The sequence below is a fragment of the Oncorhynchus keta genome, chromosome 17 (genome assembly GCF_023373465.1).
Source record: "Oncorhynchus keta strain PuntledgeMale-10-30-2019 chromosome 17, Oket_V2, whole genome shotgun sequence".
In the NCBI taxonomy this organism is placed as follows: domain Eukaryota; kingdom Metazoa; phylum Chordata; class Actinopteri; order Salmoniformes; family Salmonidae; genus Oncorhynchus; species Oncorhynchus keta.
Window position 1 is genome coordinate 44,111,210 of NC_068437.1, and position 22,385 is coordinate 44,133,594.

Genomic DNA, 22,385 nt, shown 5'->3' on the forward strand with positions numbered 1-22,385 from the left:
ACACACACACACACACACACACACACACACACACACACACACACACACACACACACACACACACACACACACACACACACACACACACACACAAACAGAGGGCCAAGATGAGTAAGGAAGGCTGGCTGGCCAGATTTAAGTTTCCGCCTGATCGAGTTCTGGAAAGGGGGCTAGCAGAGAGAGGGAAAGACAGCACCTGGACCGGCTTTAGCGTCCCATCTCCTTTTATTGACAACCTGATAAGCGGGCCGAAGCCGTGTGGTTTCCAGCGGTGAGCTAGAAAACCCTGCAGTTGCAGAATTTCACACAGTACCTTAATGGTGTCGCCACTAAACAATCAACCAAACTCTACCATATACCTCACCGCTATTTCATGATTTTAAAGAAATATATCATTTTGTATGTCTTTTTCGCGCTTTAGGCTATTTGTGTATTGTGCACGCGAACCTTATTGTGTTGGGTTAATAACATTGATGACTTGTGGTCCCCATATCTCCAAGAGGTCAGAAAGACAATTATTTGACCTATGTTCATTTCGTTAGGTTTGTCGAGACAAGACAAACTAAGCTGCATTACATTATTAGAGGTAGCAAAATGTCCTGTAGGCTAGATGTTAAGAAGCAATAGCCCACTTCCGTTGAATATGTTCATGTTTTCTTGACATGGCCTCCGTTAGCTGAATGAGACATACTATTTCAAAGAGCACAACATTAGTCCAGGCTAAGACCTAGTTTACCAAATAATGAACCAGTCAGTCAAACGTTTAGGCTTAATTGGTGTCAATATCCTACTATATCCTATAATATCCTATTTTCTGTACTGCTCTTGTTTAGGCTGCAGAGGGCTGTGTAACTTACATCCAAAAATAACTCGACACTCTGAACACAATGCATCAGAAAGTACGACTATTTTAACTTGACACTGAACACAACGCATCAGACATTAGGGGAAAGCCTAGTCAGTTGTACAACTAAAATGTGTCTTCTACATTTAACCCAAACCCTCTGAATCAGAGAGGTGCGGGGGCTGCTTTAATCGACATCCACGGCGTTAACTGCTTTGCTCAGGAGCAGAAAGACATAATTATTGTACCTTGTCAGCTCAGGGATTCGAGCCAGCAAACGTTCAGTTATTGACCCAACGCTCTAACCGCTAGGCAGAAATTATGACTATTCTAACTTGACACTGAACACAATGCATCAGAAATTATGACTATCGAACTTGACACCGATCACAATACACACGACTTAGGCTACATCAACCAAATCAGCTAGAAAGTGACTAAATAGATGAAAATCGGAGATAAATAGGACATTAGTGGTTATTCTCATAAGAAATTGTATAGACTGGCATATATTGCATGAGCATACGCGTAATGCACAAGTGGGTTTGGACATCTCCCGCGACTTCCTAGTTAGCAGAGTGATAAGTGGTGTCCAAAGTGACGTGTAGCGTCACTGCGGCCAATCACTGCCAAGTTGTGGATGATATTATGGGAAAGTTGGTGGTAGAAGCGACAGGGTCATTTTATATGATCATCGACTTGGAAACAGACCTGCAATTCAATACATGAAAACCATGGACTCTAAATGTCACATTCTATACATTCTTTCTTCTGTTTTATGATGATCAACACTGACTGGAAACACAAGTGAAGCGGATCTTTACGTTCTTCCAGGTATGACTTTAAAAATATTTATCTGTCAGCCATTACGCTTTATATTGCGTTCCTGGCTTGGTGCCTAGGATATATGAATCCTTACTATTCAGTAAAGCCGTCTGCAAACATATTTTTCCTTTGCATAAGTGTTCCCATTGAGCTTCGAGGAAACATGTTTATTGAACCCGAGATAAGTCTTCACGTGATAGTAAGTGGGGGAATGTTGTCCAGATTGCTTAAAAAGTTAAACAAGCTAGACAATGGACTTAAGAAATGTAAACATAGCCTTTGATGTATTTAATCCAACTACAGTTTTACGTAAGCATGTTTAATGCTTAGGCTAATAATGTAAACAAGACAAATGATAATAATTATTGTTGTGTTTCGTGTGTTATTAGGTTTTAGAGTTTATATAACCGTAGGCTATTTTTCTAGCATGTGAGTATGACAACACGTCCGTGAGTGTACTGTATGTACACTGCAGTTTACCTCGTGACTAAATTGAACAATTTCCACACCTTCCTATTTAGGGGCATTTATAGAGCAATATGTTTATGCTGCTGTCAGGAAGTAAATCATCTGGCAATGAACCATTTCATGAAATATGACAAGATCTTTAGTTGCACTTTACATTCGGAATATGGGCCTGCATCACAATTAATAAACACATAGGCCTGCAGGTATAGCCATAACAAAACATGTTACTACCCCCTCCATACAGGAGTTAATGGTTAGACCTATATGACAAAACATGTATTAATTCAGCAGTAGATAATTTATGTCAAGTATAGCCTCGCTGCAATTTATAATTTGTTAGCTGTGATACTCCAAGATCAAGTGCTAGACTACTAGTTAGCTGTTGAATATAATAATAAACCTCACGTTCCCCACAACCATCCTCACCATAACTTCTTATAAATCAATGGCTGTATCAACCCACTTTATTCGCTTCGGCTGATACTTTTCTCTCTCTCTCTCTCTCTGTCTCTCTGTCCTGTTTTCAATGATGACGTCAGCCACATTCAGTGCCACCTCCTCTTATGATGTTTTGTTGGGGGGGGGGGGGGGGTAAAAACTTTAAGGGGGTGCTCAAAAACCACTCTTTGCCCGAGGGAAAAAGAGCGAGAAGATTACAGTATTTTCCCATGGTCTGAGAAAGTACTTTGTGCTAATCCAAAACTGCGCTAATTGATAGTTTTCCACATAGCAATTGCAACTCGTGAATGTTTCCTGAGTTGTTCCACTGAATGGATTTACATTTAAATGTTGTTGTTTTTCACTTGTTGATTTCGAGAAATGTATTCTGGAGTCAAGTAACACGATAACTCAACCACAAGAAAACAACAAGGCGGATTACATCTTTCCAAAGAATGAAATGATCCATAGGTGCTATTGTTGAGCATTGTTTCAACAGCTTGATCTGGGATCTTCCCATTGAATGGATTGAAGCAGAAGGAATTGTGGTTTGTACATTACAATATAACAAATGTTGTTAGCAGTGCACTGCATGGTTCTTCAGTGGGTTTATGGACATGAAAGACGGAGTTTTTGGTAGCCTGGTTTTAGGGTAAACTTGTAATGATGTATTTCGCGCATTGATGTGCATCAAAGCAAGTATAACTGCATTTTCAACATGCGTTGACAGTGTCATTCATGTTTTGTTTATTTGCATGCATAAAATGTTTGGCCTATGCTGTGCATGCTCAAAAAGTTTAATCAAATATCATATTCAAACGTTAGTATTTATTTAACCAGGCAAGTCAGTTTAGAAAAAAATCTTATTTACAATGACGGCCTACCCCGAACAAACCCTAACCCGGACGACACTGGGTCAATTGTGCGCCGCACTATAGGTATCCCAATCACGGCCGGATGTGATACAGCCTGGAATCGTACCAGGCAGGGTCTGTAGTGACACCTCTAGCACTGCGATGCAGGGCCTTAGACCGCTGTGCCACTCGGGAGCCCAAGTAAAAAAAATGACATCGTAAAAATCTTTGGTTTTGACATACTATTAACCAATATTTTACTACACAGAAACCTTAAAAGCAATACAACCCCATTGTAAGGGTGTCATATAGTTTATGCAGCCTACAGATAAATATAATCTTGCTCTTATACAAATAATGTAATTAGAATCATTTGCTATTTATTCCTGTTTCTAAGACACATATAGCCTACTTTACTGCGTCTAACTGTATAGTATGACAGCAGAGTTCCTTGGAATAGAAAAATTGCCACAAAGGTAGCCTAACTTCGTTAGCACTTCTGCGCACTGCAAAGACAGTGTGTAGGCAACAGTAAACCGTCCACGTCATAAGAATTTGCAGCAAGGATTGTAGAGGAGTGGAATGAAAGGTTTGTGCAAATATTAGGAAGTGACAAGAGTTTCACCACGGGACTCGAGATGACAGTGCATGACGGTCGCGGCAGCTCATTATCCTAGCCGCCCTTTCATTGCGATGCAAACTCTTTGGCAGTGTCGTTTGTCTTCTCATTGTACTTTAGTTGGGAATGCAATGGTTGTCAGGACTTATTCAGTTTATTGATGAGCTCTGACTTTTAGCACTTTTCACATGTCAAAGGAAGTCAAGTGTATGCATCCACGACTTCATTTTATGCTCTGCGTCTCCCGACACTTTTCTCCCCTCTTGTAGGTTACCCAACCATGCCACAGCCCCCCTGTTTCTTATCCCACGACCCGGAATCTATTCCATTTGAATAAATGATGGGAACACCCATAGCCGAGACTGGTGCTCCAAGTGTAAAGTCAAATTCAGGCACGGAGGGGTTGATTTGGAGTGTATGGTGTGCGTTAATGGCCAGGCATTCAACAAATGTAGGTCTGCTGTGTGGTCATGACTGCAAAGTCATTTGCTTATATTTACGTCCTGTGTTATCTGTCCTATAGAAGCTTGGACGCTGCGTCTTGGCTATCATTTGATCCATTGAAAATGAAGTAAGATTATCGTTCTCGCTATTATATTAATTTAGTCCATAGATATTGTTTGTAATTTAGGTCTTAACAACCAAATCTACCATGTGATGTCATAATCAACAGCGACAAGTGCAGAAAGTTTGCACTTCTGGCTGCTGCGTAAAGATCGCTTTCAGAAGTGATAGCCAGATAATTCCTAAACTGAATATTTCAATTCAGCCTTTAGATAAATATATATATATATATATATATATATATATATATATATAAATTTTAATATTACAAATAGATAAGCTATCAACTTATGTAGGCTAAATTAGTAAAGTGGTGCTTTGTTGGTCTTTATCAGTGGATTATCAGTGTAAACGATAAAGATGGACTGCAAATTGTTAATGTTGATCATTTTGAGGTCGGCGCGCACCATGTATGTCCATGTATAACTTCAGGTTCATCGTTAGTGTAGGAAAGCTTGTTTGCGTTCCACGATGGTGGAGCCCTGTGAGTTGCACTTGCCGTTCCTTATCCAATGGTTAGCCTTCAATAGCATCCAATAGCATTTCTAAAGGACATTTTCTGTGTGTGTGTGTGTGTGTGTGTGTGTGTGTGTGTGTGTGTGTGTGTGTGTGTGTGTGTGTGTGTGTGTGTGTGTGTGTGTGTGTGTGTGTGTGTGTGTGTGTGTGTGTGTGTGTGCGTGCGTGCGTGCGTGCGTGTATGCGTGCGTGTGTGTGTATGTTAGAGAGGGAGAAGTGAATTTGCATGTGCAGAGTTATTAGTAGGTTTGAAAAGCTAGCACTGGCTCTGCCCCGTTTCCCGCTCTGCACGGCGGAGTAGGAGGAAGTGTTTCGCTGGAAGATGATGACAGAGGTCAGGCACTGCTAATCGGCACTGAAGAGGAGTGGAGGCGAGGCACAGAACAGGAACACATACATTAATACACTTGTACCATCACCAATCAGCATAGGTGCGCTGCTCTGCGCTACCCTCTCTCTCTCTCTCTCTCTCTCTCTCACCAACTCACGAGCGCACAGTTTCAGTCTCGCGCTGCCCTGACAACCCATTTTATTGTCAATCTCTGCTTCCTTCGCAGGGATTTCCATCTCCATTCAAGATCACTTGGAACATATATACAAGACAAACTCTTCGCAGGGGCTATACAGCACTGTGGCTCCGTCTCATTTGTGCTCAGACTTATCAACTAGGGCTTTGGCTGCAGTGTACACAGGATGCCTCAAAAAGGTAAGCTCTGATTTCTTGGCACTTTGTACCTAGCCTACATTTCAGACAGCACACATTATTCACTCGTATAGCCTACAGCGTACACATTACACCATCAAAAAGTAGGTTAAGTGTTGGAAATGCTAATTAAACTCCAAGTTAATAACGTTTAAGTTTTTGTAATTTAGGAAGAGTCCGAACGGTTCAAAAGTTTTTAGTGCTGGTCATTTAACAAAGGAACTTTGGTACGCAGACTAGTGGCAGCCTAATTTGAACATTTAGGTTCCTCCTTATGTATTTATGCTGTGCTTTTGCATTTATTCCGTCGGTGCTTGCAGTTATCTTAATGCTTATGACAGGGAAGAGTAAAAAGTCAGGCCAAGACAATGATCAGTCCAACGAATGGGGACGTGATGATGCGATGATCAAGGGTGTCAAGTTGAATCATACAGTCGGCCTCACCCGGGCGCCATCACAAAAAATGTTCTTTTAACTTTTTCCTAATTTTGGCAAATGCTTAATCATTTTCAGGATACATTTTCCTTTATTCAATGACAATTTAAGTATTATACTTCCTGAACTCAAATAGTAATGTTTTTAACATGCAGGATATATATGTGAAAATAATTCAGAAATAAACTCGAATAGATTAGTCTATTATAGCTATTTCTCCACACAAAGTAATAATGATTAGAATAAGTGCATAGTTACGTTTTACGTACTACAAATATAAGACAATACAGAAAAATCACAACTTCAAAACCATTGTTTATATTAGTGGTTAGTTACCTAATATGATTTATAACATTAGGCTGTGCATTATGCATTTGACTCTCCCAGTACGATATTGCTGTAGTCTATTAGCAAAATATATGGAAGCTATATATAGTGGTAGATATATCAAATGTTACTGTGTTCAACTTCCTGCCAGGACATTGTTCATTTATGCAGTTTTTCTGCATATAAATGAAGGGAATAATCAGGAATAATATAAGCCTTACAAGTCTGAAGATGCATGTTCAATTAAAATGGTTGTAGTTGTGAATTCAAACGGGCAAAATGCAGATGAGGCCTTCCTCTTTTACACACGGCATCAAATAAATTATACAATTCTAGTTAGACTTGCACAATAAGATAATTATTGGCACCTCATGACATGAAAAAGTGTGGTTTACAAGTAGACTGCTTCCGGGTTAAGTTTATGCTTAATTAATTTCTATATCAAATGAGTTGAATGATTAAAGGCTAATGGATTATTTTACACATATAATCAAAATAAACTCGAGACCCTTTACTTTGCTCTTCCCCATTTTCCCATTGCATTATTTGAAAATAATTACAAGAGAAAATGAGAAAAATCAAATACATGCTTTGTAGCTACACCTGTCTAATTATAAACGTATATAATCAGTGAACCAATAGTGCATTTAATTTTCCTAACTTTATTTTAGAAAATGATTATAAATGATGAGTTATGATGATGAGTTAGTTGAATTTACAGCTTCTTTAGAATATCTTCATACACATGAATAGCAGCTTGGCTCTATGCTTGGATGTAAGCTATAGGCTATTTATTTGTGGCTGCACACTGTAAATACACACACGGTCAGTCCATTGCCTGTTTAAAAAGGAGAAGATAAAAAGGGAGAAAATCAAAGCGTGGACTATTTCCTTAGTGGCCTCCTTTTCGGCAAATGTTTTGAATAGGCTCTTTATGGCAATTGTCTTTTTCCAATTGAGCACCCCACTGAGCTGTTGTATATTTTTTACAATCCTAACGACACACACCAGCAACAGAATTACCTCCAGATATTTAAAACAAGAAATTGCGTTTCTATTTTCCAAATCGAGACAAACAAAAAAGCAGAGGGATACGGGCACCGGGTCACGGCAAGCAGCAGTGTAACTGTGGCGGTATGAGAGGGTGTTGTGCTGGGCATGGTTGCAGTGGGAGGGGGTTGCTCCCTACAGCTCTTTGTATTCCTGAGAGTTGTTGGTACGTTTAGTTCGAGGCTGTGTAGCTAGTTAGTGAGCTTGAGTTATGCTCTCTGGGTTCTGGTGTAGAAGCAGAAAGGACGCCATTGTTGAAATTCTGCAGGCTTTGTTGGAGAGCCTTCACCCCCTCCCGATGTCACTTTCCAAAGCAGCCAAGCGAGGTAGACAGCGTGTGTCACTAGACGACGACATATAAAAACATCTTAAATCTATATTACTGACTAAAGTTTTCACGGACAATATAATAACAGTAATATTTTGGATCTTAATATGCAAATTAATTCAAAATTCCTTAACATTATTTCCTAAAGGTAGCCAGCTTACTCTCAATACACCTAAAACACACTCAAAAGCTGATAATAAACTATTTAACGTTTTCTAAAATTACTGCAATGCTATTTATCTCATGAAATGAGTTAGAAAATATTGCAGTAAGTGTGACTTAATAAAAACGAAAGCTCAGGTGCCTACTAATAAAATGTTTTGCTTTGTCCATAGGGAGAATATATTAACTAGTGAGAAGCAGATGAGAGATTCTTTAAATTGTTTTAAGCGGACAGTCCACACTGTTTCCAGGCAAGTTTAAACACTGAATATATATATATATTCAAAAATCTATAGAACAACAAACGATATTATGCTCTCATATTATGAAATATCAATGAATAATAGCCTAATGCACCCTGAGGTATTCATGAGTGATATTGTTCCCACCGTAATTGTCTAATTGCACCAAATCAATGTCTGCGATGTGTATGTATCCTGAGTATTGTAATATTATTAGCAATACTAATCATTGCTATTCTTTCCCATGACCAATAGAATACTATAACCGGGCCACGTGGGAATCTGGCGTCGCGTCCATGATGCAAAACAGTAAGTGAATGTTTTTTTCAGAGTACCTATATACACTGAGCTGTAAAGAAACATGTGTGCACATAACATTTATGCTGCATATATTAGTTTGCATGTTTGTGTAGAATAAGGCCAAGATTTTTCGACATGTTTACATTTTCTGAATTAGGAATGTTTTATATATGCTCATTCTCATTGTTTTGATCCACACAGTTGTATTTGTATCAGTGGACTTTGCTTCTATTAACCTGTACGTGTAACAACTGAAATATACCCAATATCTGCACCTGCACTATCACGAACTATCAGAGAAGAGGCTAGCAGGAAGTAGAAGGCCTCGATGGTTGTATTTATTGTCTAATTCCATACAACTTCCAAATAAGCTGTGTTGTCACGTATAGGCCTACACAATAATAATACAACACTAATAGAAAGAAAGAAAGAAAGAAAGAAAGAAAGAAAGAAAGAAGGAAAAGTGTATTCTTGATATGATAAAATAACATTTCAGAAACGCCAGTTGGGGTGTGCCAATTCACATTGCCCATTATATATGCACTAATGGACATTGCATGCATCTCGTGGAGAATATTTAATGTTTATGAAAATGTTATTCGTTCTGTATAACCACAGTGTGAGGGGTAAATGCTTTGATGAGACTTTCAGAGTATTTTTTTATGAACACATTGGGACTATAAACGTTAGAGCAGTATTTACATATTTGAGATGCTATTCAGTAATTCATAATTCATCATTTTGTATCGTTGACAGAGTGACAATAAAATACATAAATGTTCTTTTTTACTGCTGGACAAGAGGTGTATGACTATAACGAAGGTGTGTGGATTGGCTTACTCTCATTCTCTTAAAATCAACGACACGTTTGTGCTGCAGTGTGCTTTCATATTTATGCCAATACATTATATTGTCTTGGCTTAGCCTTGCACTTCATGTATATTTTCTTTTATATAAGACCTAAATGTAACAAGTTATAGACGTAGGATCAGAGGGAAGATGTGACGCATACATTTGAAAGAGCTCCAACCAAACAAAGCATTTGAATCTAGGTCAGTTTAAGTAGGCCATATTCAATAATTGAACGGTGATGTGAAGTCCCATATTCCCTCTCAGGTTTGAAAAGAAAACTGAGGTCTTCAAATAATTGCAATATACGAGTTGCATGAAAAAAAAAATACCGCATCAAAATGTACATTGTGTCTGTCCTTACTTTTTAAATGGACCTACTGGCTACCAAAATATTAGGGCTATGTATTATCCTGTAATCAAGATTGTATAGAACTATGCCTTCATTTATCTCTTGTTACATTTTTACATTGTGATGGCTGTGGTGATCTCTTGAGCGAAATACTGAGCAGATATGATTCGGGTGAGGCCTTCAGTTTGTCTAAAGGTCGCGGTTGGCTCTGCAGGCTTTGTGCTAATAACTCCTGGGTGTATATGGAACTGAGCGTCCAAATTGACGCCATATGTTTTCCTATTAATTGACTTGCAATAGAATACAAGGCGCATAATCATTGCCACCAGGCGAGATCGACACCACTCGCCGTGGGGAATTATTTAATGATTGAGATTTAACCTTTCGAGTGAAAGTTAGATTGGATATTCTTATCTCTGTGTGGCAGTGATCAAGTGAATTTATATGAGCACTAGGCCTATACGGGAGGCGCGTTCAAAGCCAATAAATCTTCAATATGCTTTTCCCTGCTGGCCTATCAAATGCACAAACACAATTGATTTTATCTAATCCTGGAATTAACCTCAACATAGCGATGGATTTGCTCTTACAGCAAGCAGTCTTCTCCTGGGCGAATAGCCTGTATTTACGCCCTGGTTTGGGCTAGAATTTGTGAATTTGTCACAATGGCAGTACACAACAAATTCACAAGCAGGTGTAATTTTATTTTTCAAGGCCTTATGTAATATTATAATTGATGTCGGGCTTATTTAATTATTATTTGAAAACAATAACAGAACATATATAAAGCAAGAGAGAGTGCAAACATCTACAGCAGACTCATAATAACAAATATGGTTTGTCGCTTGAAAAAAAAAGGATGTCACTTTTGATATATTAAGAGCGACGCGCGCTCCCATCCTCATGCCCGCGCACAGCCCCTTGGCTACCATAAAATGAAGCTTCCCTTGAAGGGTAAATGAGTAGAGTCCAATTTAGTCTGAGTGATATCCAAATGCAGACAGAAAGGGTCGTTTTATCATGCTACTATTTGTCGTGACGATGCCATTTTCAAAAGCAGAGCAGTGTCATAAAGTGACATGCCTGCCACAAGTGCTCCAACTGATCTTTTCAATTAGCCTTCCATGCATGATCCAGGGCGACTTCCGCCTATTTCCAGAAATTAACATCAAACTTGACGTGTAGCTAGCTTTACTCTAAAGACAAATGTCAGCCAGGCTCATCATATTTTCCCCCTCTTCTATATTTGGAGCTTATTTATTGCTAAGGAGCTTGTGCTCTTGGAGTCAATTTAACGGGAGGCTTTGAAGGGAAGGGAGCGGACAACTAGAGCAAACGTAGGCGGATACAAGGAGGCTGCTTTTCTATTGGACTTCAGGTTTGGTTTGGTTTTCTGGGCTATCCTAAACTGGATATTGCTAATGAACTCGCATTAAACCTGTTTAAATTAGCGTTTATGGTGTTTTACCTGGTGTAATATCAAGTTGATGTAAAGTTGGATTAGGTGAGGATTTGTTTTTAAGTCTTGAAATTATACTGTAATTACTACCTTAATAAAATGCTGTGCCGCAAATGCCATTACGCTATTTGATCTTAAAGCTTTGCAAAGATGCACAAATCTCGGATCAGTGGGCTGGAGATGTTTTGGTCGAGATCATACCACACCGCCAATCAATGTTCTGCTCGTGTGATTAGAACAAGAATGTAGAAAATAATTACATCGGAAAGCATTTAGAACATATGACAGATGAACAATGGCAATCATTACAGACTTCAAATTCCAGCGTGATTTCCCGATGTTTGGTGCTGAACGTCCAGTTTAGTTTCTTGTCTCCTGTTCTGTTTGATAACTTTTATTTTGCATAGTTAACATCTAAACGCTTGCATCAGAGACATCTGTATTGAAGAGGATGCTGTTTTTTAAAATCACATCTCTTGATTAATGGCTTAACTAAAGAGAGTGCATCCCCTGTCTCTGCCCAGGTCACAGCGGAGTGAATCAGCTTGGCGGAGTGTTCGTCAACGGCAGACCCCTGCCCGACACCACCAGACAGAAAATAGTCGAGCTTGCTCACAGTGGCGCGCGGCCGTGCGATATATCCAGGATTCTGCAGGTGATAACACTGCATTCTTCTCTCTGCCTGCATCAGTAAAACGCTTTAGAATAAGATTCCTAATGCGTGATTTTTATTGAGAATATAGACCAATTCAATGCACGTCCAACTATTGTCAGTTGAAACCATTTTTTAAGTTGCAGTTTTGAAAATATAATATTACGCACGAATAAATAGGCTACTTCATTGTAGCAATGAATTATGGTTTGTGGTGATACCAGGATATGTTAGGATACAACCTGCAAACACAACCATCCAAAGTAGATGCCGTGATCCAGTGCAAATTAAATTACCGTACCATTCAAGGTATATTTCTTGTGTTATAGACCCATGGTGATGCAAAAGTTCAAGTGCTGGACAATGAAAACGTAAGCGTAACAATGTTTGTAGTATAAACATATATTTCACATTAGTCTTAAATAATGTATGTGATTTGTGTCTATTGTTTTCTATTTAGGTGTCAAACGGCTGTGTGAGTAAGATTCTGGGCAGATACTATGAAACCGGCTCCATCAGACCAAGGGCGATCGGGGGTAGCAAACCAAGAGTAGCAACTCCCGAGGTGGTCGGAAAAATCGCAGTATACAAGAGGGAGTGCCCGTCAATCTTCGCGTGGGAAATTCGTGACAGACTGCTATCCGAGGGGGTCTGCACAAACGATAATATACCCAGTGTAAGTTCATTGAGTGTAAGTTATTAGTCATACCATAATACGCTTAAAAAATTACCATGAACAACTGACCTCCATATTGGTTATGATTATGCACCTGTTTCAGAATAATTACACAAATTGAAAATGCATCTCCCATTTCGATAGCGATTTTCTTATCCAAATACATATTGTGAATGTGAGGGTATGCATGCACTTATGTGACAGGTCACATGCAAGCCAATGTGCCGTCACAACAAGGGAAACAAGCGCCAAGCACGTTGAATTAATGTGAAGGATTTTGGATTTGTCTTTCAGGTGTCGTCGATAAACAGAGTACTGCGCAACCTGGCTAGCGAGAAGCAACAGATGGGCGCAGATGGCATGTATGAGAAGTTGAGAATGCTGAACGGTCAGACTGGGACGTGGGGGACCCGCCCGGGCTGGTACCCCGGAACCTCAGTGCCAGGACAGCCCAACCCAGGTAAGATAATCACTGGATTGGACGAGTGAAGTGCGGGTGTCTTTATTATGTTGTTTTTATAACGATTAATTATTATTATTATTGTTATTATTATTATTATCGTAGTATCGTAGGCTGTATGATTATATTATGTCTATATTATTACAATAGTGTTAATACCAAAATAAACAATAATATTTTTATTTTTTATTTTATCCTGTTACAACATTATTAGGTTCATTATTGTTACATTGTTTAAAGTAACCTGGGAATATCGAACATCTTTGAGAAATTCGAAAATCTTTGAGTTCAGCTGATATTGTTTATCACTAACGCATCTGGTTCATTCGACTTATCTGACTTATGCATGGAACTATAATTAATTTGCTGGTCTATATGCAGAGAAGTAACCAAACACTTTTGGGAAGCATAGATGAACGTCTTATTCTGATGTGATTGAGATTCACAGATTACTTGGTTGATTCGACTAGTTATTACATTGCAAATTCTTGACATGTTTTTCTATCAACTTTTTTTTACAATATGGTTGTAAACTTCACAATTTAGTCTGCACGATTTAGTCTGCACGATTTAGTCTGCACGATTGATCCATTCCTAGGCCTGTAGGCCTACTATATTTTGCATTGACCGAGGATGAAAAATATCTGAAGCTGTGTGCGGAATATCTGTACAAGGGATGTTTCTGTCACACGCAAGGATTTGTTATGGGAACAGTTTTGTCGCTATGTAATTGCTCATTAGAGAACGTTTTGTTTCTCATTAAGGCGACATGAATAAGCGTCTAGTTTGAGGAGACAGCTGTAGAAATGTTCCACTGGAGACCTCTGGACACGATATGGCATCACTTACCAATTAGACACGTCAGTTTTAAGAGAACTAAACAATAAAGTATGGACACTATGGATATACAAATAATCGTGTTTTCTCCCTCATAATATCTGCAGTTTTTTGTTGTTGCTTTGATGGGCCTACATTTGTATTTTTTCCCCAACTCTTAAAGTCCTGTTGGCTTTGGAGCTCTTGGTAGAATGAAGTAACCCCAACAATTACATTAAGGTGGATGAAAGTTGACGATGAAAGGTGATGATGACAGGCGATGATGACAGGCGATGATGACAGGTGACCAAGTGTTATGAGTAACAAATGGTAGCCTATTTTTTATTCGCAATAATATATATATTTATTGATTTTATTCTATTTTTTGTTATTATTATAATTATAATTATTAACTAGGCACTACTGTTATTATAATAATATCTTAATAGTATTACGTATATAATCTAAACCTATATAATCTTATCACAATGATATAGGCTAATATTATTATATATGAATATTAACGCTGTTGTTGTTTATACTTCAAATGTATCTCTTTTATCCTGTCTATTCAAAATGTGTGTGTAAACAACACAACCAGCTATACCAACATCATATGTTCACTTGTGTTCTGCCATAAGTGTCTATACTTGCGTGGAGTGCGATTTCAAGGGCATTAAGAATCCATTACTCTGGAAGCATTGCGGTTGGGTGAGGTCTCAGAGGGGGACAAATATGGTCTCAATCTGATAAACGCCATGCAACAGTGAATAAAATAACGAATTCATCAGAGTGACAGGGCCTAAAAAGAGAGAAGTCTTTCATAAGGAGAGGGTAAAAGCACTCCCTAGCTATTTCGTTTTTTTAGGGATCAACGTGACAGTTTTTCTGATCTTCTTTTTCTTTCTAGAGGACTAAAGCTGTCTATAGGGTTTAAGCACTTTCTCTTTCAGGGGTACCCAGAATGTTTTAAGTTTCTATTTAAGGTTCTCTATATTTTGTCTTGTTTTACGCCTCACTTATTATTGCGACACGTGATACTATGGAACGGTACATTTCCCAGTGTCTTTCATTAATGAAAACAAATCCCAAATCTAGCGGCAGTTGATCTGGCTGAGGGATAATAGGACGCACATTCACTCCTTTTGACAGATTAGCTACAAAACTACAGCGCACTGGCCACTGATAAACTTTCTTTTTGGAGAGACATTGGAGAGACATAAAGGGGATAACTTAATCGTTGCATATGTTTACACCTGGTTCTGAATAATGCATTTGGTTTTGAAAGTACAAATCTGTCAGAAAGACATACACATAACGTCAACGCAGAGTGAATAAGATACCCACATATGATGATGGGTCACTGCTGATGTGTTTTTCAAATATATCAAGATTATATTCCTTATATTCCTTAAGAATACAGTTTATGACTATACTGAGCAACCTGCCCGGGCATGTAGAAAAAAATCACACGAAACGTAAAATGGTAATCGCACAATAAACTGTCAAAGCAGATGTATCTAGGCCGACATAACCAGTCTATATCATCTTGCTACATAGACATAATGTAATGGAGCAAAGGGATGCTGAATAAAGTGTTTAACAACGCCACTCACTGAGTCCCCCCTAACTCACTGATGGTTTCCTTTCCCCTTTATGTACGTCTAACAAACAGGGCCTGAGCAACTGATGTCTCATTCAGTATGTGCTGGGTGATTTTCTTCTATGGCCTAAAGAAGGTATAAATCCGAACTGGTGTTGAACAGGGCATCCTAGGAGACAGTGATTAATGATAGCAGTGCATAAAGGTTAACATACTAAGCTGAAAAGTCTGTTGACTGGAATCCTCCAGCTACAATGAAGGGTACTGAGTGCCTCGAGAGAATCCCTTTGTTGCCTTCTCCAATTGTGTCCTCAAAATTCTGCCCACGAAAGTTTGCCAACCCCTCCATAGACCGTGAATTGAATAGTTTCCCTTATGCTCTTGGTTTTGTGTGGTCGTGAAAAATAGCTTTTATTCAAGTGTTGGGGGTTATTTCAAAGGGTGCACAAACATCCATGTGGAAAAAGTTAACATTTATAAAGGGAACGTTTGGATTTTAAAGCATTTCAGGGGATCTGAATAGGTTCTACCGCATTTTGTTGTATTTCAGCATGACAGACATTGTTACATGGTCATAAAAGATATAAGCCAAAATAAACAATTTCCCATTAAATTGTATAGCCTTTTCTATAGCCTGACGTAACTAATAATATCTGGTCAAAATAATGCAATGAATTGTCAAAACAAGTCAATATCAGTCTTCTTCCAGCTGTCTTAACATTTCACTTATTTTAAGATACAATTTTACACACAGATGGGTTTTGGGCAAAACTCTAACATGATCACATTTACTTCCCAACAGGTGCACCTCATGCTATGCATGGAAGCTGAAGAAGGAGTGATAGCTTGTATTGATTGATTGATTCTGTATGTTTCAGATGGTTGTCCACAGTCAGACGGTGGAGGTGAGAACACTAACTCAATAAGTTCGAATGGAGAAGACTCGGATGAGACCCAAATGAGACTTCAGCTCAAAAGAAAATTGCAGAGGAACCGCACTTCGTTTACACAAGAACAGATAGAAGCGCTTGAGAAAGGTACATTATTCCACCACTGTCACAGGTTCTCGTCCAACTGTCGGCCAAAGTCATCTCATTAAGAGCTGGTGAAACTAAATTAATCTCTTTTACACAAAAGTAAAGCATCATGGCTGACTCATAACTGGGTCTATTTATTTTGAATATCACCACAGAATACTGTTTTCAGAATAATTTATTCACCATAAATGATCAGTTTTTCAACAACTACATTAGTCTGAATGATTTTTTTAGGCATATGTTATGTATAGCACATTTAATGACTTCCTTTGTACTTCATACTAATGTTGTTTTTGTTTCAGAGTTTGAAAGAACTCACTATCCAGATGTTTTCGCAAGGGAAAGACTTGCTGCAAAAATTGACCTCCCAGAGGCCAGAATACAGGTACAGCAACCGCTCCTTGTGCCCATTAACATCACCTTGAATGTAGGGACGTGATAACCACATTCACAGAAGTGACAGCAGACAAATCCAACACTAACCTTTGAAACATGACTGTGGTTTCAGGTGTGGTTTTCAAATAGAAGGGCAAAGTGGAGGAGGGAGGAGAAACTACGGAATCAAAGACGACAAGCCAGTAACTCTTCCAGTCACATCCCTATCAGCAGCAGTTTCAGCACCAGTGTCTACCAGCCCATCCCACAGACCACAGCACCAGGTTGGAGTCAGTGATTTTTATCAAAACCTTATGTTACAACAGATACATTCCACCGTCATGTATTGCCTATAGGGTCTATTTTTGTGATTTTAGTATTGTAGCCTAATCAGAATGGAGAACAAACATTTAGTGTACAAATATGTGTGAGAGTCAGGAGAGCCACACAATCCATTCTATGTTCCTGCATGTCAATGATACAATTGGCAATCAGGTGTAGAATGGTATCTAAAATACCTTTCTATATCCTCCCCCTGCAGTGTCGTTCTCATCAGGATCCATGTTGGGAAGACCAGACACAGCCCTTACAAACACATACAGTGCCCTGCCACCTATGCCAAGCTTCACCATGGCCAACAACCTGCCTATGCAAGTAAGTACATCACTGTCAGATCCAATAATTAAAGCAGTATTTTGCTGTTGTTTTTGTAATTACTTAGCATAGCATCTAAATGAATGACCATGATAAAGATATGTTGTAAACCTATAAAAAGTATACAGCGGCAGGTAGCCTAGTGATTAGAGTGTTGGAGTAGTAACCCGAAAGGTTGCTAGATTGAATTCTTGAGCTGACAAGGTAAAAAGCTGTCGTTCTGCCCCTGAACAAGGCAGTTAACCCACTGCTCCTAGGCCATCATTGTAAATAAGAATGTGTTCTTAAAACCTCTCTGGGATATGTGGGACGGTAGCGTCCCACCTCGCCAACATCCAGTGAAAGTGCAGGGTGCCAAATTCAAAACAACAAAAATCTCAATTAAAATTCCTCAAGCATACATGTATTTTACACCATTTTGAATATACAATTCTCATTAATCCAGCAACAGTGTCTGATTTCAAAAATGCTTTACAGCGAAAGCACCACAAACAATTATGTTAGGTCACCACCAACTCACAGCCATTTTTCCAGCCAAAAAGAGGAGTCACAAAAAGCACAAATAGAGATAAAATTAATCAATAACCTTTGATGATCTTCATCAGATGACACTCATAGGACTTCATGTTACACAATACATTTAAGTTTTGTTCGATAAAGTGCATATTTATATTTTAAAAATCTCACTTTACATTGGAGCGTTACGTTCAGTAGTTCTAAAACATGCGGTAATTGTGCAGAGAGCCACATCTATTTACAGAAATACTCATCATAAATGTTGATGAAAATACAAGTGTTATACATGGAATTAGAGATATACTTCTCCTTAATGCAACCACTGTGTCAGATTTCAAAAAAACTTTACGGAAAAAGCAAACCATGCAATAATCTGAGTACAGCATTCAGACAACAAAGCAGCCAAAAATATATCCGCCATATTGTGTAGTCAACGTTAGTCAGAAATAGCATTATAAATATTTACTTACCTTTGATGATCTTCATCAGAATGCACTCCCAGGAATCCCAGTTCCACGATAAATGTTTGATTCGTTCGATAATGTCCATCATTTATGTCCAAATAGCTTCTTTTGTTAGCGTGTTTGGTAAACAAATACAAACGCACGTTCAGGTCCAGACGAACATCTGACGAAAAGTTCAAAAAGTTCTATTACAGGTCATAGAAACTTGTCAACCTAAGTATAGAATCAATATTTAGGATGTTTTTATCATAAATGTTCAATAATGTTCCAACCGGAGAATTCCTATGTCTATAGAAAAGCAATGGAACGAGAGCTAACACTCTCGTGACTGCGCCTTAGAGCCTGTGGCACTTTGCCAGACACCTGTCTCAATCAGCTCTCAGTCACCCCCACTTCACAGTAGAAGCCTGAAACAAAGTTCTAAAGACTGTTGGCATCTAGTGGAATCCTTAGGAAGTGCAATATTACCCCATTTACTCTGTATATTGGAATGGCAAAGAGTTGAAAAACTACAAACCTCAGATTTCCCACTTCCGGATTGGATATTTCTCAGGTTTTCGCCTGCCATATGAGTTCTGTTATACTCACAGACATAATTCAAACAGTTTTAGAAACTTCAGAGTGTTTTCTATCCAATACTACCAATACTATGCATATATTAGCATCTGGGACAGAGTAGCAGGCAGTTTACTCTGGGCACCTTATTCATCCAAGCTACTCAATACTGCCCCCCTGTCACCAAGAAGTTAACTGACTTGCCTTGTTAAATAAATAAATAAATAAAAATACATACTTGTCACACAAGTTTATGCTGAAACCTGCAATGCTGTATTAAATACTATGATGAATTTCTAGCTGAAATATGATAGACAATATTTGTGTTCCCATGCTTGACATGGCCCATCCCTTAGTAGATACAGTAGGAGATGTTGCTAGGTGACAGAGAAGCAGGTGAATCTGACTGGCCTGTGTGTTGTCCCCTTAGGCCCCTGTGTCCAGCCAGACCTCCTATTCCTGCATGCTGCCCACCAGTCCCTCAGTCAACGGACGGAGCTACGACACATACACCCCTCCTCATATGCAGGCACATATGAACAGCCAATCAATGGCTGGTTCAGGAGGCAACTCAACAGGTAAGCAGAGAAAAATGCATGACAAAATAAACAAAATCCAAGAAATTACAAAACACCATTTACAAATGTTAGTAGGCCTTCAGAAGGTATTCACACCCCTTGACTTTTTCCACCTTTTTATGCATTAAAACCTGAATTAAACATTTATTAAATTTCACAGACCTACACACATTACCCCATAATGTCAAAGTGGAATGTACAGAATAAAAAATATCCGCAGCAAGGCACCAAAGTAATACTGCAATAAATGTGGTAAAGCAATTCACTTTTTGTCCTGAATACAAAGTGTTATATTTGGGGAAAATCCAATACAACACATTACTGTGTACCAATCTCCACATTTCAAGCATAGTGGTGGCTGCATCATGTTATGGGTATGCTTGTAATCATTAAGGTCTGGGGAGATTTTCAGGATAAAAAATAAATGGAATGGAGCTAAGCACAGGCAAAATCCTAGAGGAAAACCTGGTTCAGTCTGCTTTCCACCAGACACTGTGAGATTAATTCACTTTTCAGCAGGACAATAACCTTAAACACAAGGCCAAATCTACACTGGAGCTGCTTACCAAGAAGACAGTGAATGTTCCTCAGTGGCCGAGTTAAAGTTTTGACTTAAATCTGCTTGAAAATCTATGGAAAGACCTGAAAATGGTTGTCTGGCAATAATCAACAACCAATTTGACAGAGCTTGAAGAATCTTGAAAAGAATAATGGCAAATGTTGCACAATCCAGGTGTGGAAAGCACGTAGAGGCTTACCCAGAAAGACTCATAGCTGTAATCGCTGCAAAAGATGATTCTAACATGTATTGACTCAGTGGCTTGAATACTTGTGTTATCGAGATAGATAGTGTTTTATTTTTCATAAATGTTTTACAAATGTTAAAAAAACATCTACTTTGACAGAGTATTTTGTGTAGATCGTTGACAAAAAAATACAATAAAATCCATTTTAATTCCACTTTCTAAAACAACAAAATGTGGAAAAACTCAAGGGGTGTGAATGCTTTCTGAAGGCACTGTATGTTGATAGATAGGTAATATTGATGTTCACATGTAAAAAAAAATAATTAAGAAACATTTTTGTAATGAATATTGAACATGTCAATTATATGGAGATTCTTGTTTACAATAATTCTGTTATGAGAATACTGGCGTGTTTGCTAAATTTCAATGAATGTTACTGAGCAGACACTAGAAGGTCAGTACCTTGGTGCCAGAACTGATCCGTCGCTCTGTGTTTGTTGTGTCAGGTCTCATCTCTCCTGGAGTATCTGTTCCTGTTCAAGTCCCAGGCAGTGATGCAGACATGTCCCAGTACTGGCCCAGGCTACAGTAAAGACTTTCAACGTGTGACTCCTTGGATATTGTCTGTCCGGCAGTATTTTATTACAGACCTGAGAAAATACTCTAAAAGAGACTATTTTGTACTGGGATTGGGCCATTCTCTATCATCCTTTGGCCACAAAGACTTGAAGAAGAAAAAAAGAGAAAGGACTTCTGTAAAGTGCCCGGTGTAACATCGTAAATGGGGGGAAAAAACTAGCTGTTTTCATCAGTTTCCAACTTATGTCATTTTTGGTGTATTTGTATATGGCCAGTTGTATGTCATGATGAAAAAATAACAACGTGGATGGACAGTGAAACTGAGTTGGTCCTTGCTTCTGCTGAAAAGAAGATCATTTGTGAAGAATTTTCTTCCATGAATAATTTTTATCAATGTATATCAAGAAGCTCTCCCAGTCTGTGTGCAGAATGTGGACTCTGGTGAAACAAGTTTGTATCATTCCAGGTACCAGTTGGGTATGAGACACCTGTTTCTCTATTCTTTTCTTTTCAAAAGCTTGCTGGCAGAAACATTGTAAATGGAAAGCATTAAACGCTGAAATGGAGTTTTGGTAGCTAAAAACGGTAGATTGTGTCTTCGATATAATTCAGTTTGTTATGTCGAAATGTAAGTATTTGTCTTCCCTAGCAGTCTCCCGGAACAATTTCTATAATAAAGTTAATTTCATTTATATTTCTCAGAATATTCTATATGTTTTACACATTTTAATTTCATTTTAATCAATCGGGTACAAGTTATTTGTTATAGTTGTACTTAAGTGTTTTACTTGACTTTGTGCTACTAGAATACTCTCATTGCAACAATGCATAGAAATACAAGGCCTGCCAGAGTTTAAAGCCTTTTGAGGTTTGCATCTATACATATCCAAATTAACCATTGTTGATTGTACAAACAGACCAAAGCCTTTGTATATAATTTATTACACAACCTCAATTTCCTTTTGTAGTCTTCTGTTGCCAATTTTGTAAAGATTTTGGTAACTTCTAGATAGGTACAGAGTTTTAAATGTTAGTCTATCAGTTGGTCTTTCACTTATGAGCAACACTCTTTCCTTACAGTCGATGACCTGAGCTCATTTCTCTCTCTCAGTTCCATGCTAGCCTAGACTATTGTATGGATGGGGAGTCAAATTCAATTGTATTTAAAATATTTCCGTATACATTTATTTAAGCATTCTTGTATTTTGTCAAAATATAAAAGTAATTTTGTACAGTATTATAGTGTCTAAGTGGGAGCTTTATGTTGCTAACTAATTCTATCAAAACAACATGCTATTGATGATGGTAATGAGTGTATGTTGCTGCAACATTCAGGACC

General features: G+C 38.4%; 1 protein-coding gene across 16 annotated transcripts; it reads left to right on the forward strand.

Moving 5' to 3' along the window:
- Positions 1 to 1,517: 1,517 nt before the first annotated feature.
- LOC118395897 (paired box protein Pax-6-like) lies at positions 1,518 to 21,740 on the forward strand. 16 transcript variants are annotated; one of them, XM_035789966.2, is made up of 15 exons: positions 1,518 to 1,678; positions 5,686 to 5,834; positions 8,307 to 8,384; positions 8,631 to 8,684; positions 9,477 to 9,497; positions 11,860 to 11,990; positions 12,317 to 12,358; positions 12,448 to 12,678; positions 12,958 to 13,123; positions 16,421 to 16,579; positions 16,882 to 16,964; positions 17,088 to 17,244; positions 17,496 to 17,608; positions 19,574 to 19,721; positions 20,974 to 21,740. In XM_035789966.2, the coding sequence occupies exons 4-15, from the start codon at positions 8,672 to 8,674 to the stop codon at positions 21,057 to 21,059; spliced, it is 1,350 nt and encodes a 449-aa protein (XP_035645859.1). In that variant the 5' UTR covers positions 1,518 to 1,678; positions 5,686 to 5,834; positions 8,307 to 8,384; positions 8,631 to 8,671; the 3' UTR covers positions 21,060 to 21,740. The 16 variants fall into 16 exon arrangements, with proteins under 16 accessions (XP_035645859.1, XP_035645862.1, XP_035645849.1 ...); XM_035789969.2 differs by lacking the exon at positions 9,477 to 9,497; XM_035789956.2 differs by lacking the exon at positions 8,307 to 8,384.
- The last annotated feature ends 645 nt before the right edge of the window (positions 21,741 to 22,385 follow it).